Source organism: Fistularia commersonii, chromosome 15, assembly GCF_037954325.1.
Source record: "Fistularia commersonii isolate RoL2024-O1a breed Wild chromosome 15, RoL_Fcom_v1.0, whole genome shotgun sequence".
NCBI lineage: Eukaryota > Metazoa > Chordata > Actinopteri > Syngnathiformes > Fistulariidae > Fistularia > Fistularia commersonii.
Window position 1 is genome coordinate 12092657 of NC_141298.1, and position 27358 is coordinate 12120014.

A 27358-nucleotide genomic window follows, 5' to 3' on the forward strand; every position below is an offset into this window, starting at 1 on the left:
AAACATAACAGTAATAGATAACAGTGGAAAGGAGGAAGAATAAGAAATATAATGAAATATAAATTGTCTTAGCTGTTAGCAGTAACTACAAAGATGATTGTATGCTTACATATAAAGTGAAAGGGAGTTATATTGTCTCTACATGAGGGTGGATAGATGTACGTCCCGACATGTTGAGTGAATGAATGAACGAAAAGAACTCCCTCTTTAAAATTTAAAATCAAATAAAAGTGTATCCGTCAAGGCCGCCACTTCCGGGTGTCTGCCTCGAGCCTCAGCGTCTCTTCTACACGACGCGCTTCTACGGCTGCGCACGCGGTCAAAGGTCATTGGCCCGGAGTAACCCGCGCGCACAGCGTCACATCACCCCACTCGCTCGCGCCAGAGCGTTTGTTTGGGGCCGGTGTGACGTCACCGAAAGGCGATTCCCTCATCCTCGCCCCCCTCCCCCCCATCACCTCCTCCCGGCTTGGATGCGGAGATGACGGACGGACACATTTAATCCGCCCGTCGCTCCGGGATTAGCCGTTCAGGATTGCGTGTCGATTCGTCTCCAGCGGTGAGTGTCGTTCGCGGTGGGTTCACGTGTGCGGCGCGGCGTCAGTGTGCGGTCGAGCCGGTAGCATCATCAGCCGGGAGCAAGCGAACGTTTGCTAGCTCACAAGCTAACGCTAGCCGTCACCTGACAGGTGGCGTCGTCGGGAAGATTTTCTAGAATATTCCCCCCTGCCCGTCCAGTATCGGGCGTTTTATTCCACGGCGGTTCTCCCGTATCGGGTTCTAAGGGAGGGGGTGGGGGGCTGGATGTTCCTGTGGCTCACCCTCCCGGTGTGTCTGGCGGCGGCGCTCGGCTTGTTTTTCTGGTCTCGCAAGAAGCTACCGGCCGGTAAGGCGCGCCCCCGGGCTCCGGACTTATTGGTGGTTGTCGACGGCGTTATCAGCAGCGGTGACGCTTCCGGGTCCATATTTGTAAAGTGGCGTTCACGGTCCGCTTGTAGTTTCGAGTTGTCCCCCCCCCCCTTGTTACTGACCAACCGGAAACACGTGAAACAAATGTCATCACGTCTTGGTCAATTACATCACGGCCCGTGTTGACCGGAACCGGACATAAGCGTGTTATTGTGTTGTTTTGTGTGGACCGGACCCGGGACCACATCTACAACCTGCATTATACCTTTCATTTCCAAATCAATCCAACCATCTGACCCCGTGGGACATTCATGAACATTCCTGAATCTAGAAGGTTTCCGTGGAAACCCTTATTGGACACTCTGGATTTACCAGGTTCTCTGTGGACCATCTAAATGTTCTCACTGTGCCCTCCTACTGAGTTCTAGCCCTCTTGTGTTGTTCCGCCCGGTTCCCACCCATGGAAAACGGGGTATTTGTGTTACCGGTGAGGTGGGTGGAGCCAATCCGGGACTGACTGACTGTCTGGTCTGTGTTGCCTCAGTGTTTGCAGCCTGTTCGCGTCGGCCGGTCATGGCACAGCAGGACAGCGCCAGCGCGAAGAAGCCTGCGGACGCGGTGCTGCACTCGCACTTCATCGTGGGCTCGGTGTCGGAGGAGAACTCGGAGGATGAGATCCAGGGGAGGCCTGATGCCCGGTTGGAGGACAAGGAGCCGCGCTCCCTGTCGCCTTCTTCCTGCAGCTCAGACAGCACCTACGACATGGGCTTTGAACACATGGACGCCTCCATGCACAACCTGAGGTCAGAACGCTACCCCGGCCCATGCACTCAAATCAGATATAGCAGGTGATATCATATTGAGTTACGACGAAATGCAGACGACCAGCTTATGTTTTTGTGAGATTATTTTTGTGTGTGCCCTGAGCGTTGACGCTTCACCGCAAACTGGCTCTTTTTTGTGTTTGACCTGCAAATACGCAAAGAATTGGCTATTACAGCAAATATTTCCCAGCCAGCGAGTCCAGAACAAACACCTGCCAGAAGCTGGGGTGGGGGAGGAGGTCAACAACCAGGTCTCCTCTAAGGTTCTCACACAAGAACCCCTCTCAAAGCTGAAACACTTTCACGCCCATGAATCTGAAGTGACGAATTCCAGTCGGGGTGGGGTGATACTGCACCCCACCCGCCATGATCCGTCTCCAGGACCCCTCCCGTGGAGTTTCTTCTCTACAGATCCTGGAGAAGGTGCAGGGGGCACATTGTCTTTTCATATTGACATGCAGGAGTGGAATGAGGTTTGCGGCTGAAGTGGGTTAATTCTGATTGCGGGGAAGTTTTTTTTTTTTTTTTTTTTTGTAACTCTACTTCACCTTGTGTGTGTGTGTGCATGTTGGGGGAAGAAGATGAGTGTTAATGGCATGACAACAGCAGACACTGGAAACTGGAAATGCTTGTTTTGAGGGGTGCCTGGTCTCGCCTGGCTTTTGGTTTTCCACTCAGAGAAGAGACTCTTTTCAGCTCCCCAGCAGGATTAGAACCACAACCACCCCCAGTCCCCCATGCCAACAGTAACCCCCCTCATCACCAGACACACACACACACACACACACACACACACACACACACACACACACACACACACTGTCACACACAGACACACACAGTGTTGCAATCCCTCCACATCAGGCCACAGGAAGCAGCCAGCCAGACAAGCCCTGGCACTGCTGTACCTCGCAGTAATTATAATGCCCCCCCTGTGGGTGGAGCCAAATCCTGCAGAGGTTGGTAGAGGTTCCTCAGGCCTTGGAAGACATTCAAGAACCTTCTGGCCTTTTCTTTTTCATTCTGTACAGTGGGGAAATGTTCCAGTGGCATTCTCTTCCACATGTTGCTTTTACACCTCCAGGATTCCAACACTATGTCACCACCTGCACATGCACGCATACACACACACACACACACACACACACACACACACCTATGTCAGATGTTAGACTTGAAGTTCAAAGTGGCTTTCATGATTTTATGTAAATGCAATAATCCAACATGATACTGAATTTCACTGCCTGTCTGCCAATGTGTCTCTGTCTGTCCAACTGACTGATGGTCTATCTGACTGACTGTCTGACTGTTTCTCTGTAACTGCCTCTGCCCGTCTCACAGTCTTGTCTGTCTGAGTGACTGACTGTTTGACAGTCTGTTTGACTGACTGTTTGCCTGACGGTCTGTTTGTTTGACTGTCTTTCTGTCTGTCCAGCTTACTGACTGTCTATCTGCCCGTCTCACTTTCTCTCTGGCTGTCTGCCTGACTCTGTAACACACACACACACAAACGCACAAATCTTGGTGTCTATCAAGCGCTGCTGTTCACTGCTGTCCGTTCAACAGGGGGCGCTCTGACCCCCGATTGACGGCTGTAAATCCCGAGTGGCCCCTGAACGCCCCGCTGGCCCCTGTGACCCCCTCCTTCCCCAGGCCCAGCATGTCGGGGCTGCATCTAGTCAAACAAGGCCGGGACCGCCGGCGGATCGATCTGCAGAGGGACTTCACCGTGGCGTCGCCCGCCGAGTTCGTCACCCGCTTCGGGGGCAACAAGGTCATTGAGAAGGTAGGTGTATACCTTCTGTGGTTGCGGACGGGGTCCACGCCCGTGATGTGTCCGCTGACCACCCCTGTGGCGTTGTGTCGTGCCGCAGGTGCTCATCGCCAACAATGGCATTGCCGCCGTCAAGTGCATGCGCTCCATCCGCCGCTGGGCCTACGAGATGTTCCGTAACGAGAGGGCCATCCGCTTTGTTGTCATGGTGACGCCAGAGGACCTGAAGGCCAACGCAGGTGAGGATTTTAAATCATAAGGAAGGGGTTTCCATGTTCTGACCCAGGTTCTCTCTGTCTGGAGACTCCATGTTGTCCTGCCTGGGTGCTCCGCATGTTCTCCTGCCTGTGCTATCCTTCCTGGGTTCTCTCTGTGTGTTCCATCCATGGGTTCCTGCCGGGGTTCTCTCTGGGTTCTCCCCTCTAGTTGGATGTCTGTATGATTGCAACTGACCCGTCCAGGTTAAGCCCCGCCCCCAGCCAAGGGTCAGCTGTGATTGGCTGCTCCCTTGGGTGAGCAGGATAAGATGCGAATGTTAAATAAATGAGTGGTGTTGTCCTCTTCCTCCTCCTCAGAGTACATTAAAATGGCGGACCACTACGTCCCGGTGCCAGGAGGAACCAACAATAACAACTACGCCAACGTTGAGCTCATCCTGGACATCGCCAAACGCATCCCCGTGCAGGTAAGGCTCGTACTCCATCCACCCGCATGGGCCTGTGTGACGCCGCCACCGCCGCCACCTGACGATCTGCTGTCCGTCGCAGGCGGTGTGGGCGGGTTGGGGTCACGCCTCCGAGAACCCGAAACTCCCAGAGCTGCTCCACAAGTATGGCATCGCCTTCATGGGTGAGAGGAGCCTGCGCACACATACACACACCCACACACACTGTATCGGGTGGTACCTCCATGGTCACTTCATGGATGCAGCCTTTTTCAGCCTCAGGTGTCCCCGTACAGTACTTTCCAGCAGTGTGGATCAGGAATAGTCTCATATTCCAGATGTTCCCTCAGGATGGTGGTTGGTTCTGATTGGCCATCTTGGGGGGCTCCGCCCCCTTTAGACAGAACCAGGTTCAGGGGGTGCTAGGGTTGGTCCAGTTGGATCTTGGAGATGAATGTTCCGCTCACTCGGCATTGCTGACACTTCCTGTTCCCTCAGGTCCTCCGAGTCAGGCCATGTGGGCCCTCGGCGACAAGATTGCCTCCTCTATCGTGGCACAGACGGCCGGAATACCCACCCTGCCCTGGAGTGGAGCCGGTACATTAGTGACCCATGAAGTTCTTGAGACCAAAGATGTCCACATCCTGTCTGAGATGAGAAAGTAATCTATTACCCCTTCGTTCCCCAGGCCTGACGGTGGAGTGGACGGAGGGCAACCAGCAGAAGAGAATCATCAACGTTCCCCACGACGTGTACGAGCTGGGCTGCATCCAGGATGTAGAAGACGGCTTGAAGGTGGGCGAAGCGTCTGCTGAACAATGAGCCTCCTTCTGCGGTGTCTAACTTCATGTTTTGCATGGTCAGGCGTCAGAGAAGGTGGGCTACCCCGTCATGGTGAAGGCCTCGGAGGGCGGTGGAGGAAAAGGCATCCGGAAGGTCAACTCGGCCGACGACTTCCCCAATCTCTTCAGGCAGGTCAGTGGAGAGATGCTTCCTGCTTTCGTTCAAAATGAAAGCACAGCACAGGACCTTCTGTAGGGTCAGGGTGGTCCCAAACCTCCAGTCGGGCACTGGTGGGGTTGAACCATCATGCCTCTTCTTCACTTGGCTCTCTAGGTCCAGGCAGAAGTTCCAGGGTCGCCCATCTTCGTCATGCAGCTAGCCAAGCACGCCCGGCACCTGGAGGTCCAGATCCTGGCCGATCAGTACGGCAACGCCATCTCCCTGTTTGGCCGAGACTGTTCTGTGCAGCGGCGGCACCAGAAGATCATCGAAGAGGCCCCCGCCACCATAGCCACCTCCGACGTGTTTGAGGACATGGAAAAGGTAGGGAGGAACTCCCTCAGGAAAACGCTGGAAACTCCAGGATATTTGATGTGGGTGAAACCGTGACCTGCTCCTCCGCTTAGTGTGCAGTGAAGCTGGCCAAGATGGTGGGCTACGTCAGCGCCGGCACAGTGGAGTACCTCTACAGCCAGGACGGCAGCTTCTATTTCCTGGAGCTAAATCCCCGCCTGCAGGTGGAGCACCCCTGCACCGAGATGGTGGCCGACGTCAACCTCCCCGCCGCGCAGCTTCAGGTCAGCGTCGTTGCACGCCATTGTTCTGTGTTATGTCAGCCCCGTGTTGTCATGGGAGCCAGCTGAAAGAGAGAAAAGGGTTTCTATGACGTAAGGGGGGGCATCAGGTCACATACTTGACGAGCTTGAGCGTGTGTGTGTGTGTGTGTGTGTGTGTGGCTCAGTGTCAGTCAGGCTGAGGGACGGCATCTCGCACCTGATTGGTTTACACACACACACACACACTTGTCCTTATTCCACCATGCTGTGTGTCAGCTCAACAACCCACATAACTGTTTTGGGATCCCCACTCTCCCAGATTGCCATGGGGATCCCGCTCCACCGGATCAAGGAAATCCGGATGCTGTACGGTGTACAGCCATGGGGGGACTCCCCCATCGACTTCGAGGACCTGGCCGCCGCCCCGTCCCCGCGGGGCCACGTCATCGCAGCCCGGATCACCAGCGAGAACCCCGACGAGGTGAGTACGGATCCTGCGGAAACCTTCTCTGGCTCCAGGAGGTGTCCCCTGACCTGTCCACGCCCCACTCCATCTCTGTCAGGGCTTCAAGCCAAGCTCCGGGACGGTGCAGGAACTCAACTTCCGCAGCAACAAGAACGTGTGGGGCTATTTCAGCGTGGCGGCGGCCGGCGGCCTGCACGAGTTTGCCGACTCTCAGTTCGGGCACTGCTTCTCCTGGGGGGAGAATCGGGAGGAGGCCATCTCGTAAATACCCCGCAGTCCTGACACCTTCTGCCTCCCCGTCCCGCACCTGCTGAGATGCTCTCCCCTCCGCTCCCTCGCAGGAACATGGTGGTGGCCCTGAAGGAGCTGTCCATCAGGGGGGACTTCAGGACCACGGTGGAGTACCTCATTAAGCTGCTAGAAACCGAGAGCTTTCAACACAACAGCATCGATACAGGCTGGCTGGACCGGCTCATCTCTGAGAAGATGCAGGTAGAACCCGGCGCCGCCGATATGAGTTGGGGCCACCACGCATACTGGACTCAGCGCGTGTGTGTGTGTGTGTGTGTGTGTGTGTGTGTGTGTGTGTGTGCGCGCGCAGGCTGAGCGTCCTGACACCATCTTGGGAATAGTGAGCGGGGCTCTCCATGTGGCCGACGTCAATCTGAGGAACAGTGTGTCCAACTACCTGCACTCCCTGGAGAGGTAAGACTACTTCCTCCAGACCGTGGGATGTTCTTCTTCTTCCTCCGCCTGTTAAAGTGTGTCCTCCTCCCCCCAGGGGCCAGGTGCTGCCGGCCCACACCCTCCTCAACACAGTGGACGTGGAGCTGATCTATGAAGGGACCAAGTACGTGCTGACCGTCACCCGCCAGTCGCCCAACTCCTACGTGGTCATCATGAACAGCTCCACCGCCGAGGTGGACGTGCACCGCCTGAGCGACGGCGGCCTGCTGCTGTCCTACGACGGCAGCAGCTACACCACCTACATGAAGGAGGAGGTGGACCGGTACGAGACGGTGACATCTCACACACACACACATACACACACCTGTGCCCGGCAACCCACGGAGTGTCCTGTTCTCAACAGGTACCGGATCACCATCGGCAACAAGACCTGCGTCTTCGAGAAGGAGAATGACCCCTCGCTGCTGCGCTCGCCGTCGGCAGGGAAGATAATCCAGTACACGGTGGAGGACGGCGGCCACGTGTTCGCCGGCCAGTGCTACGCCGAGATCGAGGTGATGAAGATGGTGATGACGCTCACCGCCATGGAATCAGGCTGCATCCATTATGTGAAGAGGGCGGGCGCTGCACTGGAGCCAGGCTGCGTCATCGCCAAGCTGCAGCTGGATGACCCCACCCGAGTACAGCAGGTGTGTGTGTGTGTGTGTGAGCCTTTGCTTATGCAGTGGAGCTGTGACCTCTAAATGCATCGACTTAGGAGTTCTCAGAGATGTGAACTATCACTCTGTGGATGTTCTGCTTTGTGATTGGAGCCCAGATTGGAGTTAGCAGCAAGCGCGATGAGCATTTAACACCAAAATAGCCACCGTTGTGCCGTTGTCTGTGAAGTGGGATGCGCCACCCTCCGCTAGCTAGCCCAGAGAACGTCATGGAAAAACATGAGCTTGTGTTTTGGACTTGTGCGTGAAGAGATGGAGAAGTTGTCAGCGAGATGCAGTGACGGAGAGCATCATCTGTGAGAAGACAGGAGACATTTACAGAGATTTGGTGCGACGGACGTGGCATTGGAAGAATCGTTCAAAGCTTCACTCCGTCCATAAATGGAGTTTAGACATAAAGTTACATTTAGCAACTCATCGTAGCATTGAGTGTGTAACCAGGAAGCTAAGGAGAGATGGAAAATGGAAAACCCCTCCACCTGTCTCCTATCAGAGATTAGCAGAGGAGATGGATGAGATATTTGTTATTCATAAAACACAATTTTCTTGTTTAAACTGGGGTCTAGAACGGATTCATTGCGTTTCACTTTATTTCAATAGAGAAATTCTATTGAGTTATGAGCTCGGTCTAGGAACCATTAAGTCAAGGTTCCACTGAACTTTAGTGGGAAAGTTGTGACCTAGCAGGTGTCCTGGTGCTCCGTTGTTCTCCGCAATCACAGATAAGAAGAACCCCAGTTTTAATATGGGCCAGACTCAGTTCTCTGGTTGCTGAAGATGCTTTGTGGAAATCTGATTTATCTCCTCCCCTCACCTCCTGTTCATCCTCCTGAAGGTGCTTCATGGAGGCATGTCTGCCGTGCAGTGGGATGATGGGTTGTGTCTGCTTCGATTGACAGGCGGAGCTGCACACGGGGGCTCTGCCCTCCACCCAGGCGGTGGCTCTGCGAGGGGAGAAGCTCCACCGGGTTTTCCACAACACCCTGGACCACCTGGTCCACATCATGAACGGCTACTGTCTGCCCGAGCCCTTCTTCGGAGCCAAGGTACCCTAGCTTGCAGACCTGCCACTATTTTCACCAGCACAAGCCCATGTAACGTATGTGTGTGTGTGTGTGTGTGTGTGTGTGTGTGTGTGTGTGTGTGTGTGTGTGTGTGTGTGTGTGTGTGTGTGTGTGTGCGCGTGTGCAGCTGAAAGAGTGGGTGGAGCGTCTGATGAAGACCATGCGTGACCCCTCCCTGCCACTGTTGGAGCTCCAGGACATCATGACCAGCGTGTCGGGCCGCATCCCCCCCGCTGTGGAGAAGGCCATCAAGAAGGAGATGGCCCAGTATGCTAGCAACATCACCTCCGTCATCTGCCAGTTCCCCAGCCAGCAGGTGAAGCCCTCACACACACACACACACACACACACACACACACACAGCGCATTGGGATTGAACTGTGTGGTCATGCCCGCTCTGTTGCCACCCAGATCGCCAACATCCTGGACAGCCACGCCGCCACGCTGAACAAGAAGTCCGAGCGGGAGGTCTTCTTCATGAACACGCAGAGCATCGTCCAGCTAGTGCAGAGGTGAGTGGGATGCAGGTTCTACCCCCCGCCACACACACACACACACACACACACACACACAAAGAATGGGGTTCCGCTTATCGGGTCCCCCCCAATGCCTCCGGCAGGTATCGCAGCGGCATCATTGGTCACATGAAGGCGGTGGTGATGGACCTTCTCCGGCAGTACCTCAAAGTGGAGATCCAGTTTCAGAATGGTGAGGAGACGCAGTTACCCAATCCTCTCCACCAGGTGGAGCTGTTGCACAGCAGATCCCTGAACCTCACCCACCGTCCGATCTTCTCCACAGGACACTATGACAAATGTGTGTTTGCGCTGCGTGAAGAAAACAAAGGCGACATGGCCAACGTGCTCAACTACATCTTCTCGCACGCTCAGGTCACCAAGAAGAACCTTCTGGTCACCATGCTGATCGTAAGTGTCCCTGAGCTCTCCACGTGGATGCTGTCCTCTATGCTCCTGCTGTAACGTGTGTGTGTTTCCGTCTGTAGGACTACCTGTGCGGCCGTGAGCCCACGCTGACCGACGAGCTGATTGCCATCCTGACCGAGCTCACCCAGCTCAGCAAGACCACCAACGCCAAGGTGGCGTTGCGAGCGCGGCAGGTGGGTCCCCCCTGGCAGAACCTTCACTCTGGTGAAGAACCTGAGGAGATATCTTAAGGGTTCCCCCACATTCTCCTCCCCCCAGGTGCTGATAGCCTCCCACCTGCCCTCGTATGAACTCCGGCACAACCAGGTGGAGTCCATCTTCCTCTCCGCCATCGACATGTACGGCCATCAGTTCTGCATCGAGAACCTGCAGGTGGGTGGAGGGAGGTGGAGCGGATCCAAAGGGGATGTCAGAGTCCTTACTGTGTTCTGCTGGTCGCACAGAAACTCATCCTGTCCGAGACGTCCATCTTCGACGTTCTGCCCAACTTCTTCTACCACAGCAACCAGGTGGTCAGCATGGCTGCCCTGGAGGTGAGAAGATAACCCCCCCGCCCCTCGTGCCCCCCGCCAAACAGCTCCCTAACTTCCTCCCCCCTGCAGGTGTACGTCCGCCGGGCCTACATCGCCTACGAGCTCAACAGCGTCCAGCACCGTCAGCTGAGGGACAGCACCTGCATCGTGGAGCTCCAGTTCATGCTCCCCACCTCACACCCCAACAGGTACCTCCACCTTCATCCCCCCACGCTCACATGCTTGGCGCCACCCTGCTTCCCCCGCCCTTCAGGCCCGTCCGAGGCTCCATAGCGCCCCCCGTGGGCCGGATGTTCTCATTGGACGGCCATCTCACCCCCCCTCGCCCGGAGACACTGCATTTGACTGCCGTCATCACAACACAGGCATCATAGTAATCAGATTACTGTCAAAAGCAGTGCCGAAGTCCCGCCTCGCCTCCCCCCCCACCTCACACCATCATCCTCACAGCTATGCCTGGTTGTGCACTTCCATCTATTAGCTCCATATGTGCAAAACCAGGGGGAGCTTGTAGATGACCCATACCCACTGCTGCTGTTGCGTGTTTGTGTGTGTGTGTGTGTGTGTCTGCAGGTGCGTTTGTTGACGCATGACCGTTTGCTTTAGCACAGCATCGTTTCTCTTAGCTCATCACACACCTTGACAGTGTAACTCTGATGTTGTCCCTGTCGCAAGGCCCCCCTAGTAATCCATGTTGTTTGCTTGCAGAGGGAACATCCCAACCTTAAACAGGTATGGTACTCCTTTCCTTTCTCATCCTAACGTCGTAGTCCACTAGCCCGGCCCCGACTAGCTGCATGAGCGCCTGCCCTTAATTGGTTAATTGGTTAATTGGTTAATTGGTGAACAGAATCCCCTGCTCCTGTTTGATTGGCTGAACCAGACTGGATTTGTGCTGCAGCGCCGTCCCCTAGTGCAAACCCCGGTTGTGTTTAGTTGTATGTGTGTGTGTGTGTTTGTGTGCTTCGACATAGTTTTGCGTGTAACTCAGGGCGCAGTTTGGGTAAACTGAAGGTATGTTCAGCTGGGAGTGACCCGTCCCCCTCCCACCAGGAAATTGTTTGCTCATAAAGTCCTGCTGAACAACAAACTCTTGGATGGTAGACTGCAGGAGAGCAAACCCCACGGGGGGGAAACTCGGGATGGTAGCGGCGTGAAGGACAAGGCAGCCAATCAGACGGCCCAAAAGAGGTTTGACGCTTGAAAAAAAAACAACTTTTCCGGGGGGTAATCAGGAGTGGACTAACACCTGACGAGATCCAAAGGTCTTTCCAGGGCTCTAATTTGGGCTTTTTTCAACCATGTGTTCAAATCTCACTAATGAAAAGAACCCTTCTCTCTCTCTCTCTCTCTCACACACACACACACTGCCACGGTGCGTTCAGGTGCTCCACCAGCACCAGGGGAGATGTTGTGGTCGACAGTGGCTCAGATATAACGACAATCTTTACTGGAAAGTCTGTAGTAATCTGGTGCGTGAACTTCCAGCTCTGCTGCCGGAGTCTGACATCTCTAGCGTTCCACCGTGGAACCCTGCAGAACCTTCCGCTTTGCTCTGAACTCCCTTTTGGACCTCGGGTCAGTTCCAGGGAAACTCTGTGGAACAGCCTGGGTTTCAAACCTGCTCTCGAGGTGGAGGGGGGGGGGGGGGTCGACACCGCGTTCTCCAAGGTACAGCGTGCCGGGTCCTTAACGCCGTCTGCTCTGTCCTCGACGCCACAGGATGTCCTTCTCGTCCAACTTGAACCATTATGGGATGGTCCACGTGGCCAGCGTGAGCGACGTCCTCCTGGACACCTCCTTCACCCCGCCCTGCCAGCGGATGGGGGCCATGGTGGCTTTCCGCTCCTTCCAAGAGTTCACCAGGTGAGCCGCCCTCAAGGGTCGCGGTTTGGAGACATCTCGTCAGTTTCCAACATCCCTGTCCTCTTCCCATCTCCAGCAACATCAGCGACGTGTTGAGCTGCTTCTCCGACTCGCCGCCTCCCAGTCCCACGTTCCCCGAGGGGGGGAACCCAGTTCTGTACGGAGAGGAGGACAGCAAGGTGAGGAACCCACTGGACTCGGTCTGTTCACAGCAGATGGGACGAGGCTAGGATGGAACTGGTAATGGGGTTCTCCCTGGGTTCTCCATGCCTTCTCTCTGTGGGTTCTCTCCATGTTCCCCTGCCTTTGCTCTCTCTATGTTCTCCTGTCCAAAAACATTAATTGTTCCACTGAAGACTCTTAAATTGCCTGCGGGTGTGAACAAGAGTGAATAGTTGGATGATTGACAGCTGCCCCGTCCGGGTTAAGCCCCGCCTCTCGCATGATCCCCCCGAGCAGATAATGAGTGATCTGAGATAAAGACCTTCATCAGGGCTAATGGAAGCAGACACTCCATCCAAACTTTAATTGTCTTTAACTTTAGTTCTACTCCGCCTTCTGAGGAGGACCTGGTGCAGACGATGAATGAGTGAATGTATGATTTTAAGAAAGAAAATCACGAAAAGAAAACAGGAAGCTCTTATTCAGGAAGGAACATCTCTCTTGTATATTCCAGTTCAAACTTATAGCTATTTGCAACAGATAATAGTGTCATAATGATAATGGATAATAGTGTCACGTCTAAGCCACTTCCTTGCCGCAAGCCGGGCCCCCTGCCCAACAGGTCCGGCTCCCCCAAGGCAGCAAGCAGACTTATCTTGGTGACAGTTCGAACTGAGAAAGTAAAAGCTATGTGTGCCTGTTTTTGTGTGCGTGGCCGCCAGAGCGTCCAGGACGAGCCCATCCACATCCTGAACGTGGCCATAAAGACGGACAGCGACATGGACGACGACGGCCTGGCCGCCATGTTCCGGGAGTTCACCCAGTCCAAGGTGAGGAGGGCCCGGCTTTTCCCTCTCCGTGTTTTTCGTCTTCTTCTTCATCGTCTTTTACATCTTCCTCCTCAGAAATCCCTGCTGTTCGAACATGGCATCCGCAGGCTGACCTTCCTGGTGGCTCAGAAGGTGAGAGGCCCAGGAACCGGCCGCCCCTCCACCCCCGACCTCCCGCTGCAGCTCCGCAGCATGCCGATGAAGAACATCTCTGATCAACTAATTTCCAAACAGCTGATTCTGTTAACTCAGTAATTCAGTTTTGGTTCTGTTTTGGAATGAAGCGGTCACATGATCCTCGTCCTAACCCTCTTTTGAAATCCCGCCGTTGTCCTTGTCTCCTCCTCCTCCTCCTCCTCCTCCTCCTTTTCCTCCTCCTCCTTTTCCTCCTCCTCCTACCTGCATGCTTTGCTTCTTCCCCCGCCGTTCTCGATGGCAGGATTTCAGGAAGCAGGTCAGCTGTGAGGTGGACCAGAGGTTCCACGTAAGTAGAGAGCCGGACCGGGGGGTGGTGGTGTGTGTGTGGGGGGGCGTCGGGGTTCAGGACCGGACCCCCCGGTCCCGTTCGGGGTCATTTGGATCCATAACGGGCCACGCTGTGAGCGCTCTGAGGCCTGTCTGTCACTCTTCCCTTGACATGCTTTGATCCTCTCACATCAAAGACGTGACTTCAAACACAAAGAAAAGATCAGTCACTTAAAAGAACCACATTTTAAAGGATCAACACACACACACACACACACACACACAAACACACGGCGTGTATTCACTCCCTGATTGTGTCAACTTGACATGCAAATGTTAGCGTTGTGCGCTAACCCCCCTACCCCTGCTGATTGTGTGGTATGAGTCGACCTTAAATGCTGCTGCTGTTTGGTTCCCGTCGCTCAGATGATGGCGGCGGCGGCGTTAATGGCGGGGCTTTCAGTGCCGCCGGTATTTGGACAATCGTCTTGATTTTTTTTTTTTTCCTTTCGAAACCTCGGGTCAGGATGGCGGCGCCTTGATGAGAGCGGCCATCCGACCCTCCCCCCCTCCCCATGCCCACTCCAATCGGGGCCGCCATTGTTTAGACGAGTGGCCGATGTCATTAGGAGGGCCGGCCATCTCGCGGGAGAAGTAGCTCTTACTGCAAACGCCGGCTGAGGGAATAGACGGCGACCACGCCCCCTCCCCCCCTCACCCCCCTCCATCCATCCCAACCCCCCCCCCCTCCCAGTCGTGAATGGGCGGTCGGTGCATGGTAACCTGTGGTTAGCGGGTCGGTGGATGATTGACAGCCGATGGATTATCACCTGGCCGCTTGTAACTGAGACGTGTTCTCCCCGCAGAGAGAGTTCCCCAAGTTCTTCACGTTCCGCGCCAGGGACAAGGTAGGTGCTGCGTTATTATCCTTATTCCCTGGTTATTACACAACTCCGACACCCCCCCTCCACAATTGACTTACCTTCCCATCATCCTGGAGTCTTCTCAGACTCCCGGCCCCCGCCGGCGCTGCTGGATTTCACTCTATCGCTCCATCACTCCCCCCCAGATAGTCTCACCACAGTGCCGACACCAAAACTCATTAAAGTAATGAACTCTTTAATTACGTCCCCCCATTTAAGAGGAATGACACCCATTAGCCGTCTCCCCCCCCCTCCCCCCTCCAGAGATGGAAAAGTGCGGGTGATTTCATTTTGCTCGGTGCTCCCGGGCAGCCGGCGAGGACGTTTTTCCTGACGGCCGTCTGCTCCTTCCCCCACAGTTCGAGGAGGACCGGATCTACCGGCACCTGGAGCCGGCGCTTGCCTTCCAGCTGGAGCTCAACCGCATGCGCAACTTCGCCCTCACCGCCATCCCCTGCGCCAACCACAAGATGCACCTGTACTTGGGCGCCGCCCGGGTGGAAGTCGGCACCGAGGTCACGGACTACCGCTTCTTCGTGCGAGCCATCATCCGCCACTCGGACCTGGTCACCAAGGTAAGCCCCTGGTGGACAAATGGCGGACTTGCACTCAAGACCTGTTTGGTGCTCAGAACATCTAGGACCTAGATGTTCTGAGATCTCCTAGATTCTAGGACGTGAAGAAGAACGGTAGAGATCCCCGTGTGTGCAAACTTCACCCGCAGGAGGCTTCCTTCGAGTACCTTCACAACGAGGCGGAGCGCCTCCTGCTGGAGGCCATGGACGAGCTGGAGGTGGCCTTCAACAACACCACTGTGCGGACAGACTGCAACCACATCTTCCTCAACTTCGTCCCGACGGTCATCATGGATCCGTCCAAGGTCGGTGGTGCGCACACACACACACACACACACACACACACGCACGGGCATGGGGGTCTCACCAAGTTTTTGTCGGTGTGCAGATTGAGGAGTCGGTGCGCTCCATGGTGATGCGTTATGGCAGCCGGCTGTGGAAGCTGCGCGTCCTGCAGGCAGAGCTGAAGATCAACATCCGTTTGACGCCGACGGGCAAGCAGATCCCCATCCGCTTGTTCCTCACCAACGAGTCAGGATACTACCTGGACATCAGCCTGTACAAGGAGGTCACCGACTCCCGCACGGGACAGGTGGGGCCCAAAGATCGACAGGTGGGGGCTCTCACACATTTATCATCTCATCTTCTGCCCCCCCTTCTCATCAAAACCCGTCTGTCGCCCATCTTCGTTAAGAACTATTCAAAACTATTCTTCATCCGTCCATCCCTTCATCATCCTCATTGCCTCCATCCAGCACACTGGAAAGCCCCCCCAGGACACACACACACACACATTGATTGGCGTGATTGATTGGACAGTAATCCTGTGTTCTTCAGTTCATCCATCTCCTCTTCATCACGTCACCTGTCGTCTTCTGGGTGCAGATCATGTTCCAGGCCTACGGGGACAAGCAGGGCCCCTTGCACGGAATGCTCATCAACACGCCGTACGTCACCAAGGACCTGCTGCAGTCCAAGCGCTTCCAGGCTCAGTCTCTGGGCACCACCTACGTCTACGACTTCCCGGAGATGTTCCGACAGGTACCGCCCGACGTTCTCTGGCTTGGCTCTTGGAACCCGGTCACCTCGGCGGCGGGAGGAAATCTTCCTAAGAACCCAGCTCCTACGGGGGACTTGGTAGTTTTCCATCCACGGGGTTGGAGTTGGACAAGTTGAGTGGGTTCCAGGTTCTCCGCCTTCCCCCCGCAGTCCAGAAACAGTGAGAGGGTTCTTTGGAGACTCTAAATTGTCCAAAGGTGTAAATGACAGGGCAAATTAGGTGGTGTGGGTGGGGAAATGAGCGAATCCCAGCTGGAACAGGAGGTCCTCCCCTGCCGGCGCCCCCTTCTGTGACAAGGTTGTCCCGTCTCTCCCTGCTCCAGGCGCTGAAGAAGCTGTGGCACTCCAGCCAAGCCTTCGCCCACCTGCCCAAGTGCCCGCTCCCCTCGGAGCTGCTGACCTTCACCGAGCTGGTCCTGGATGCCCAGGGCCAGCTGGTGCAAATGAACCGGCTGCCCGGCGGCAACGAGGTGGGTCCAGATCCGACTTGGGGTTCCCGCAAAGAAATCTGCCCAGCGTGTTGATGAGTATCGATCCGACGTGTCTCACAGATCGGCATGGTGGCGTGGCGGATGACCCTCCGCACGCCAGAGTACCCGTCAGGCCGCGACATCATCGTCATCAGCAACGACATCACGCACAAGATCGGCTCCTTTGGGCCGCAGGAGGACGTGCTCTTCCTCCGCGCCTCGGAGATGGCCCGGGAGGCCGGCGTCCCGCGCCTCTACATCGCCGCCAACAGCGGCGCCCGCATCGGCCTGGCGGAGGAGATCCGCCACATGTTCCACGTGGCATGGAAGGACCCGGCGGACCCGTACAAGGTCTGAACCCGCTCTGATCCGGGGGACGGTTATCAAAGCGGCGGCAGCGACGGCTTTAATCCGCCCGCCGCCTAATCCCGGCTCTGAAGGTGCCGCTCCGAGACCATGTAATCCTAAATTACACCGTGAGTCACCGCCGAGCGGATGGTGACTCCTGATTGGGGTTGGGGTTATGACGTCTGGGCTAGAGAGACGACAAGACCATATCCATTTGGAGTTAGAGGAAGGCTGACTGAATAATCCGCCCAAAAGGAACCAACTCGTGGACACCATCGAGGCCCCAAACATCCCAAAACCAGTTGTTGTTTTCAATCGTGTTCCGGCATGTGAGGCAAGGCGGTTGCCGCACAACAGAAACAACCGGGTCAACTGGATTCTCAAAATACAATCAATTTCTGAATAAAACGAACACCCCCTCCCCTACCACTTGCGCTAACAGTTCCACGAATAACTGAAATGCTACAACAACAGTGCTTTCATACCCATAAAAGAAATGGATACCCGGCAGGCGCTGGGAAGCTGCCCAGTGAGAGACCCCGGAGAAGATACGAGGCTACGATCATACACTGATGAAGGAGAAAGGTGCATCACAGGGTATCCCTCAGCAGAGGAAGCCTATGGCAGTGTAGCGAGGAGCCAGGCTAATGCTAACCAGTAGATGTTTTAGAAAGGGAGATTTTGAGTTTGCCCTTCAACAAAGTGAGGGTGTCCAGGATGGGGATGTAGAGATCGTTCCACTGCAAGGGAGCTTGTTGTCACCACGATAATGACCCATCTTCTCCTGCCCCCCACCCTGCAGGGCTTCAAGTACCTCTACCTCACACCTCAGGACTACAAGAAGGTTTCAGCGCTCAACTCTGTGCACTGCGAGCACGTGGAGGATGAGGGCGAATCCAGGTACGTTGCTGGTCATTGGCGACGGCAGTTGAGGGCGGAGGCGGTGGCGGGTGTGAACGAGCGTGTTCTGTCCCACAGGTACAAGATCACCGACATCATCGGGAAAGACGAGGGCCTCGGGGTGGAGAACCTGAAGGGCTCGGGGATGATCGCCGGGGAGTCATCGTTGGCCTACGAGGAGATCATCACCATGAACCTGGTAGGGATTCGAGAAACAAAACCAAATCTGGGAAGAGCTTCCACCGAGCCCGACCGTGGTCGTTCTCGCCGCAGGTCACCTGCCGGGCCATCGGGATCGGAGCGTACCTAGTGAGGCTCGGCCAGAGGACCATTCAGGTGGACAACTCCCACATCATCCTCACCGGGGCCGGTGCCCTCAACAAGGTAAGGCGGATCCCGTTGGCCATGTTTGAAGGCCCAGATTCCAGGTGTTTATCTGTAATAGCTGAAAAAGAACATCTAGTATAATTTAGATACACCAAAGGTGACCAGGAAAGTCCATTAAAAATGGATGACATTGTGTTTGTTTGGGACGTGGCTTAATGCTGGAGGTGATGTAGAGAGGATCCATCTATTTAGTGCTGCATCTCTATCGTTTGGTAGAAGATAGAGGTGTGTGTGTGTGTGTGTGTGTATGTGTGTGTGCGGGAGTGCTACAACAAGCGACCCCAGACAAACAATTTAAATATATTTACACAAGCAGGTGTTTGTGAGTGAGTGTGTGTGCCCTTCTTCAGCAGAGGTTCTGGTAAGAGCGGCGGTTTGAGTTTGGTTGTTTTGAATCTTCAGTGGATGGAAGTCACCGCCACGTCCTAATAAGGATAGCTCAACAAACCGCTGTGTGTGTGTGTGTGTGTGTGTGTGTGTGTTTATACGAAAATAAATGAGGGAGCTGTTGTGTAATTTTCTTGCCTGTTCCAACCCGGCAATCAGCGCCCCCCCTCCTTATGTTCCACCAGGATTCCCTTTCAATCTGACACACACACACACACACACACCCCGTCACTCAGGCCGCCATCATGGAGCGCCGAGCGTGAAGCCGGATTTGCATTGGAATAGGGCGCCGCCCCGCAGGCTGCAGGACAGCCGTATCATTTGTTTTTAATCAAAATGAAAAGTTTGGCCCGGGCTGATTTTCTGCACGCCGTCGGTGTGTGTGTGTGTGTGTGTGTGTGTGTGTGTGTGTGTGTGTGTGTGTGTGTGTGTGTGTGTGCCTGCATGCATGCACACGCCCATGCACGCACCGCCGCCTCGGTGCCGTCCTGCCTCCCATTGTCTGCCCTTGTCAGCGCGTTTTGACGACTCCATTTCAAATTAGGAGACAAATCTCAACATGGCAAATCATGCAAATGGCCCCATGATGGCGCCGCAATTTGCCGGGAGCTGGCTGGTGTGCAGGCAGCGGCGGTGGCGCGTCTGTGTGTGTGTGTGTGTGTGTGTGTGTGTGTGTGAGCACTCGCTGTAATGGGCGCTGACAGGAACGCAGCAAATGTTTACTCTGAAACAGCAGGAAGTGTTGTTTGTTGTGCGTGCCTATGCGCTCCCCTGGCCAGGAACTGGACCTGAACGGCGAGCGGGGGGGCGGCTGAGGGGGGGGGGGGTCATCATTTAATTAGCTAGCAGAACGCTGCTGTACATTTTCACAGCACCTGGACAGTAACTACTGGCACAAATACCCCAATGAGCTCCACACACACTCCCGTCCTCGCCCCCCCCCCCACCCCCAACTGGGTTCCTCCCGCCATGGAATCCTAATGAGGCGGCGATGGCTGCAGGCGGTGGCGGCGGCGGCGGCGGCGCTCTGGAGGGCGTCAAGGTGACTGCGGTGATTGTGGTGGCCGGCGGCCGGGCTGACAGCTTTAGGAGGCCGGCCCAGATTTGTAGGCAGATACTCCACCATTAGCAGTAATAAAGAAGGTAAATGATGGCCGGAGAGGTGCTGCACCCCCTCTTTTTCTTCTATCTATCTCTTTTCTCTTCCTTCCTTTCTCTCCTCCTCCACCAGCCACCTGTTCTCCTCTGCTCCTGGTAGCGAGGTGTGCAGGGACGGGGAGCCACTCGCCTGTATGCAAATAGCAACGCTCCCGGGGAGCCCGCTAATTCCCGCCATGTGTTTGCGCTTTCCGCTCCTCGTGGGGGGATTTGCCCCCCCACCGCCCCTTCACCCCTCCTCCTACCCCCTCTGCCGCTGCCCCCGCCGCCAATCCCCTCGCCTCCTCCCCTCCCCCCACCTGCCCCCAGCTGCGATAGCGATCCGCCTGCTGAACACCTGCATCGACACGACAATGTTTTTGTTATTAGCCAGCGTGTCTGTGTGCGATCTCATTGATCCGCTCCCCCTCTCCTCTCCTCCTCCTTTTCTTCTTCCCTCTTCCTCCTCCTCCTCCTCCTCTTCTTTCTCCTCCTCCTCTCAGCCAAGGTCGCGCAGCGAGAGCAGTGGATTAGCATGGCCAGCGCCGCGGCGGGCCAGCAAGAGGGGGCTTCTAAAGGCTAAATCCCTGATAAATTGAATCGATGATGCTACTCCTCAGAGTGTTTTGCGAGCAGCGGCGCCGGTCGTGACTCCTTGCAAATTCCCAGAACCTCACCTGGACCTGCTACACCAGATCCATGGAGGAAAAATCCCAGAACCGGGGTGTACATGGGTTCCACGTTCTGTCACAGAAGATGGATCCCACAGGGATGAATGATCTGGAGTGTTCAGCTGGTGTTGACACTGTGTGTGTGTGTCTGTGTGTGTGTGTGTGTCCAGGTGCTGGGCAGAGAGGTGTACACCTCCAACAACCAGCTGGGTGGGATTCAGATCATGCACAACAACGGTGTGACGCACAGTACGGTGTGCGATGACTTCGAGGGGGTGTTCACCCTCCTGCAGTGGCTTTCTTACATGCCCAAGGTAAGAACCTCCACCTCCAAGTCCACCTTCACACCCCAAGTCCAGGACTAACTGCCCCCCTGTCCCCAGTGTAAGTCCAGCCCGGTGCCGGTCCTCAGTGCCAAGGACCCTATCGACCGGCCCGTGGAGTTCGTGCCCACCAAGGCGCCGTATGACCCCCGCTGGATGCTGGCGGGACGTCCCAGCCCCAGTGAGTGCCTGAACACACACACACACACACACGGCGTGTGAAAGGCTGCAGTGTAATAACCAGCACAAAAGTCAATATTTCATCTTGGCTGTGAGAAGAGGGGACGGAGGTCCCGGCCTCACGTGCACACTTCCCCGGGCATGTTAGAGACGGGGTTCAGTAGGTGCACGATGGGGTGGCGGTCTGGACCACTCCCCCCCCCCCCCCCACCTCAGGGTCACATGACCTGTCCTGGCCACCTTCAGAACCCCGGCTGACACTGCTTGTTATTTCTGATGAGGTCGCCATGGTGACACAAGCCTTTTGCCGTGATAGCTTTTTGTTCTGAAATGTTAAAAAGATGAATATTCAAGAGCGTCACTGGTTAAACGTTGCGATGACGGCTGCTCGGCGCTGTCATCTCGGCGCCGCGTCGGCCAGGCGAGGACGCCCCGCGCCTCCGAGGGCGGGGCCTAATTGAGCGCTAACCCGACGGGCCGCGGTCTGTTTCCCGCGGTTGGCGGGCGGAAAAGGAGCTGAGCGAAGCTTTTTCTCCTCCGCCATCCATCATCGTTGCTGCCAAGGTTACACCTGAGCGGGTCGGAGAAGCGGAGGAGGACTGGGCGAGAAGATGGAGGAGCTCCAGCTGTGGAATTACTACGTGCTTTCTTTTTCCTCCAGCTCCCAAAGGCTCCTTCCAGAGCGGCTTCTTTGACCACGGCTCCTTCATGGAGATCATGCAGCCCTGGGCCCAGAGCGTGGTGGTGGGCCGAGCCAGGTCAGTCAGTGCAACACCGTCACGGCAACGATGCAACGCAATATTTCCTGATCCGAATGGACGCGTAGATACGATACGACACAGCAGTAGTAACTCTGCATTCAGAGACAAATCCTCATAATTAGCGTACGACAGAGAGAGAGAGGAGACATTCGAGTGTGAAACCGATTTGTTAGACCTGGAAGGGGTGTGTGTGTGTGTGTGTGTGTGTGTGTGTGTGTTTGTGTGTGTGTGTGTGACCCATATTGTGTGAAGGTCATCTCTCGCCTCCGGCAGCGACCCTGACATCACCGGAATACGAATGACCTGCGTTCACACTGTTTTCACAAACACACACACACACACGTGGCAGCGGTCAGGCTCAGGCTCTTCTCAGATCCCATAACCTTACCTTTCGTCAGGCTGGGCGGGATTCCGACGGGGGTGGTTGCCGTGGAGACCAGATCGGTGGAGCTGTCCATCCCCGCCGACCCGGCCAACCTGGACTCGGAGGCCAAGGTGAGGAGGGCGCGGCGGGTTCTCCGGCGGGGCTGGGCCTTCCTATCTGACGCGGGTTCTCCTCCAGATCATCCAGCAGGCGGGGCAGGTGTGGTTCCCGGACTCGGCCTTCAAGACAGCCCAGGCCATCCAGGACCTGAACCGGGAGGGCCTTCCCCTCATGGTGTTCGCCAATTGGAGGGGCTTCTCCGGGGGCATGAAAGGTGGGCTGCCGTTTCCTCCGCCGTTCCTCCACCGGGGTTCTGACGGAACGCGGTCTCCCCAGACATGTACGACCAGGTGCTGAAGTTCGGGGCCTACATCGTGGACGGGCTGAGGGACTACAGGCAGCCGGTGCTGGTCTACATCCCCCCCCAGGCAGAGCTGAGGGGCGGCTCCTGGGTGGTCATCGACCCCACCATTAACCCCAGACACATGGAGATGTACGCCGACAAGGACAGCCGGTGAGGAGCCTCATCCGCCAGGTAACCGTGGCCACCACGAAGCACAACCATCCTCATGACGGGTCTCTCCAGAGGTGGGGTCCTGGAGCCCGAAGGCACCGTGGAGATAAAGTTCAGGAGGAAAGACCTGGTGAAGACCATGAGGAGGGTGGACCCCGTTTACATGAGCCTGGCCGAAAGACTGGGTGAGTGGTCCGCCCCTTCATCCTCCTCCTCCTCCCGCATCAGGTGATCTTCACCCCCAGAGACACGAGTCAATCACAGCCTCCTCAGATCAATCTTCAACCCTCCTCCTCGTCTTCATCGATCCACCTCCGAGCTCAGATGATCCAAAGCTTTTAGCTCCTCCGGGCAAACTGCTGGAGTGTTACGGGGGGTGGAGGTGGAGGGGTGAGATTGGAATTGACAGAGATCATCCCTCCACGAGCGGAGGAGGAGGTGGAGAAGGTGGGGGTGCTGCTGTGTGCAGGAGGTATGTAGCGGCAGTGGAAGGTCACATCGGGCTGGACTTGATGGTGGAAGAGGTCACGTGACAGAGGAGTAAGTCAGAAAATGGAGGTCTCTTAGAGGTGTAGGTCAGATGGTGGAGGTCAGATAATGGTGCGGGTGGAGGAGGTCACATGGAGGAGGAGGTCAGACAATGGTGGATCCTCTGGCGCCTGGCCGTGACCTTCTAGTCGTGTTCTCTCCTCAGGGACCCCGGAGCTGAGCCCCCCTGATCGCAAAGATCTGGAGACCAAGCTGAAGGAGCGTGAGGAGTTCCTGCTCCCCATCTACCACCAGGTGGCGGTGCAGTTCGCCGACCTCCACGACACGCCGGGACGCATGCAGGAGAAGGGCGTCATCACGGTGAGGACTTCCTGTCACCTGTGCGTCCGTCTAAGCCCCGCCCCCGCGGCGTCAAGCATCACACGGTTGATTTCCTGCACGACTGTTAAGGAATCAGCTGCTTTCTGTCACACCCCGCCACAATAAAAGCTGGATTTGTGAGATTAATCTTCAGGATTAGCACCCGGAGACAATCTATTGATCGCCGATCGATTACCTCCCCTTCTCCGTCAGGACATCCTGGATTGGCAGACGTCCCGTCTGTTCTTCTACTGGCGTCTGCGGCGCCTACTGCTGGAGGACACGGTGAAGAGGAAGATCCAGGCGGCCAACGGCGAGCTGACCGACGGCCAGATCCAGGCCATGCTGCGCCGCTGGTTCGTGGAGGCCGAGGGCGCCGTCAAGGTAAGGGACGCCGCCGCCCCACTTTTTAAATTAAAAGCCCAGAGTCAGGGTCAGGTGGACCTGCCCATCTATCCCCCCCTGACCGAATGGAACATTCCGGCACCGCCGCCATTTTATTGTGTTGAATCACATCGGTTTTCACGTCCTCACACACACACACACACACACACACACACTCGTCCTCGTGGCTGTTGTTAACACCAAACGGGTTAATTCCCCAGCGGACGGCGCCTGCGTGCCCCCAATTAAACACCTTCCTGCCCTGGAGGGAGGGGCCTGGAGGGTGGGGTGGGGGGGCAGATAAAGAGAAGCTTTAAACCATTAAATATTGATGGAGTGAATAAATGGAAGTAAACATCCCTCCGAGACGCGTTCGAGGCCCACAACCAGGGGTGGGGGTGTTGTGGGGGGGGGAGCTCCGACACAGGAGATCCCCCGTCTGAGAAGTTCTCCTGTCTGATGTTCTCCCCCCAAATCAGCAGCGTCCGCCTGTAAGCCGCCGTTAATGAGCGCCTGGCCGCCGCTGATAGTGGCTAATTAAAGGCAAACAGATTAACGCTGATTAATGAGTCCCGGAGGTTCTCCGGAAGGTTCTCTGGACCCGCAGCCGGACCTGCAGGAGAACCTTCTAGAGCAGGGGGGGGGATCTGTGCTAAGCCCTCCAGCCCGGCTTTGTTTGGGATCAGAGACGCCGGCGCTCATGAATACTAATCGACCTATCAGGTCCGTCCGTGGGGGCGAGAGGAGGGGGGGCTTTGTTTTCCTTTCATTAAAAACACGAGTCTTTTTTTTTTTTTTTTTTCTTTTTTTGGTTCTCCGCGATGCATCACGTGGAACCCGGAGAATGGACAGAACCTCACACGCTAGGACCGGTTGCTATGGCGACCTGCCGACCTATCGGCGAGCGATGATGCGTCTCCGGAGGAAGCGGATGTTCTGATGTTTTTGCTGGGGGGGAAAAAAAGGAAAAATTTTCTGAAACTGACTCAATGTGTCGCATACTCTCTCTTTCTTCGCTCTCTCTCACACACACACACACACACACACACACACACACACACACACACACCTAAACAACGATGTAATTCCTTCTGGAATAGAATGAGTGGTTCAAATGCCGGGAGGCTAGGTCCTCCTGGTGCAGTGCGTTGGGGGGTCCCGAAGGCAGCGCTGTGGGGTCAGATCCGTGGGCCGGGCCCTGAAGGCCCCGCGAGCAGTGTCCACTGGGGTCGGTTCCGTGGGCCGAGCCCTGATGGCGTCCCGCTAACCTGTCCCCCCTGCAGGCGTACCTGTGGGACAACAACGAGGAGGTGGTCTGCTGGCTGGAGCGCCAGCTGGCCGAGGACGAGGGCGCCCGCTCCGTCATCGACGAGAACATCAAGTACATCCGGCGGGACCACATCCTCAAGCAGATCCGCAGGTGAGGGTCGTCGCCCCCTCCTCGCTCACCTCTGACACCCCCCTGCTCTGACCCGTGTCCTGTCCCCCCCCCCCCCAGCCTGGTCCAGGCCAACCCCGAGGTCGCCATGGATTCCATCGTGCACATGACTCAGCACATTTCCCCCACGCAGCGGGCCGAGGTGGTCCGCATCCTGTCCACCATGGAGACCTCCGCCTCCCCCTAGGGCGAAGGGGGCTCGACGGAGGGGGAGGAGCCTACGAGGGCGGACGCCGCCCGCTCGTCGGCCATGATTCCCTCGCCACGGAGACCGCCTCGCCGAATCACCCGTGGGTTCGCCTGACATGTGTTTGCCGTCTTCAAGTGCAATTGACTCAAGAGCTAACCGTGTTTGGAGTTTACACACACACACACACACACACACACACACGGCCGGACGCTGCGTCATCTGGCCTTCATTGGTTTAGGTTACTGAACAGAGATGGGTGGCAGCCATGTCACATGCACTTTACTGCTTCCTTTCCCAGGGAGTACACACACACACAGGTGCGACTAGTTAAAGTCATAGCGGTACGACACAAAGTGATAATCGCCTGCTCATTCAGAGAACTAGTCCCGTCTCCCTGGCGACCATTGTGCTTCTCTGGAGAGCGGTCATTAAAGATGGAGGGACTACTTTTCTTTTCTTCTTCTCGTCTTTGCTTTATTTTATTTTTTTCTTCCAGCTCGAGATTTGTTTTACATTTAGATCAACCCCCCCCTTCCCCTGAGGTTAGTGAACTTCCTGCCCCCGCTAACTTTAACCAATCAGCTGTTCCTTCTCTTATTTAAATAATGTACATCATTAAAAGTTTGTTTTTTTTTTAATACATTTTTTTTCTTAATTCGGATGAATCATGGGTCATCTGGAACCTCAGCTGGTCCTCTGTACAGCTCCCTCCCCCCCTTTAGCTGTTCCCTCTGCTTCCCCCTTGGTTGTTCCCTCCTCCCTCAGCTGTTCCCACAGTTGAACCCTCCCCACCCGCTCAGCTGTTCCCTGTCCTTCCTGTACGGTGGCTCCAGTGTGTTCCTGTTCTGTTTGCTTCCCTGCATCCTGACTACATGAACCCATGATTCTGTCTGCTAATGAAATAAAAGCTCGACCAACTCGAACCCTGCGTGTGTGTATGTGTGTGCACGCGCGCGCGCGCGCGTGTGTGTGTGTGTGCACGCGTGTTTGTTTATCGGCTTTAAAAAATAATCCGGATTTGGGCGAGTCTCTCCCAGAAATGAGCTGCTTTCATTTGTTCATTTTTTTTTTTTCTTTTTTTAATATAGCCGATTCCCTCCGTGCTCTTCCTCTTCTTCTCCGGACAGATAATCTCATCACCGCCAGCCTCATTAATTCAGAACAAAAGTCCGTTCCTCCAGAGACACTTTTCCTGATTACTGGGGAAATCATAGTCTTCCTCTTCCTCAAACCACCGATGATTAAAGTGCCGTGTTTTCTTCTTCTTCTTCTTCTTCCTCCTCTTCTTCTTCACCCCCTCCTCCTCTTCTCTGCCTTTTAAAACTTCAACAGTCTTAAAGAGGATGAAGCAGATCAAACAAATATTGAGGGATCCGCCACCCCGGCCTTGTCGACTCCATTACCGTCCCACCAACAAATATGTGAGACAAATTGAGTTGCAGGCGTTGAATACCCACAACAATTACAGGAGGCCCGTCACAGGAGGAGGAATTGGAAACAGGCTCCGTCTCCGAGGGGGACAGAGTTTTTTTTTTTTTCTCCCCTCCTTTAGCTCATTTGAACCGGAGGCTAATTCTTTTAATCGCAGACAAGCAGCGGGATCTGCTTCCCCTTTGACCCAGGAGGAGGGAGTGAATGTTACCGCGGATGGTCGCACATCTCTGCGAGGTGAACAAGTGAATGATTGTATGACCTGGGAGTTAGCATTTAGCGGTAATGTGAATTGTTGTGTGCCCGCATATGATGTGTGAATGGCTGTTTGCCTACATGACACGGATGAGAGGGTGAATGATGGTATGTTTCCATATGTGGTCCTATGATGGACCGATCCAGGGTGAATCTTCTCCCCAGGTCACAGCTGGAAGAGGCTCCCTTCACCCCGAGTGAAGGATAAGAGGGGAATGAATGAATGACTGAACATGTCCATGGAGGTTCTCAGTCTTCCAGATCATCAGAATCAGAAAAAAACTTT

General features: G+C 55.5%; 1 protein-coding gene across 14 annotated transcripts; it reads left to right on the plus strand.

Moving 5' to 3' along the window:
* Positions 1-450: 450 nt before the first annotated feature.
* acaca (acetyl-CoA carboxylase alpha) lies at positions 451-26306 on the plus strand. 14 transcript variants are annotated; one of them, XM_086161070.1, is made up of 54 exons: positions 451-559; positions 1454-1712; positions 3300-3519; positions 3608-3746; positions 4083-4192; positions 4275-4356; positions 4670-4768; positions 4860-4966; positions 5036-5146; positions 5288-5497; positions 5581-5751; positions 6050-6211; positions 6294-6457; positions 6538-6688; positions 6798-6901; positions 6978-7205; positions 7287-7572; positions 8502-8648; positions 8794-8982; positions 9078-9178; positions 9286-9374; positions 9468-9592; positions 9670-9783; positions 9869-9982; positions 10054-10143; positions 10213-10331; positions 10852-10875; positions 11197-11334; positions 11866-12009; positions 12086-12188; positions 12894-13001; positions 13077-13133; positions 13441-13485; positions 14333-14374; positions 14749-14964; positions 15114-15269; positions 15353-15577; positions 15850-16005; positions 16347-16493; positions 16575-16844; positions 17644-17741; positions 17820-17940; positions 18015-18125; positions 20494-20637; positions 20707-20827; positions 21488-21584; positions 21986-22082; positions 22150-22285; positions 22348-22525; positions 22598-22710; positions 23220-23374; positions 23588-23758; positions 25042-25178; positions 25257-26306. In XM_086161070.1, the coding sequence occupies exons 2-54, from the start codon at positions 1483-1485 to the stop codon at positions 25381-25383; spliced, it is 7299 nt and encodes a 2432-aa protein (XP_086017196.1). In that variant the 5' UTR covers positions 451-559; positions 1454-1482; the 3' UTR covers positions 25384-26306. The 14 variants fall into 14 exon arrangements, with proteins under 14 accessions (XP_086017196.1, XP_086017197.1, XP_086017200.1 ...); XM_086161071.1 differs by having other exon boundaries at positions 15353-15556; XM_086161074.1 differs by having other exon boundaries at positions 3387-3519.
* Positions 26307-27358: the final 1052 nt, after the last annotated feature.

Excerpts from the sequence above, each read along its gene's own strand:
- acaca (XM_086161070.1), top strand. The coding sequence starts at position 1,483 with ATGGCACAGCAGGACAGCGCCAGCGCGAAGAAGCCTGCGGACGCGGTG. Across the intron at positions 7,573-8,501 it reads ACCCCACCCGAGTACAGCAG|GCGGAGCTGCACACGGGGGC; the intron begins GTGTGTGTGTGT and ends TTCGATTGACAG. Across the intron at positions 10,876-11,196 it reads AACATCCCAACCTTAAACAG|GAAATTGTTTGCTCATAAAG; the intron begins GTATGGTACTCC and ends CCCTCCCACCAG.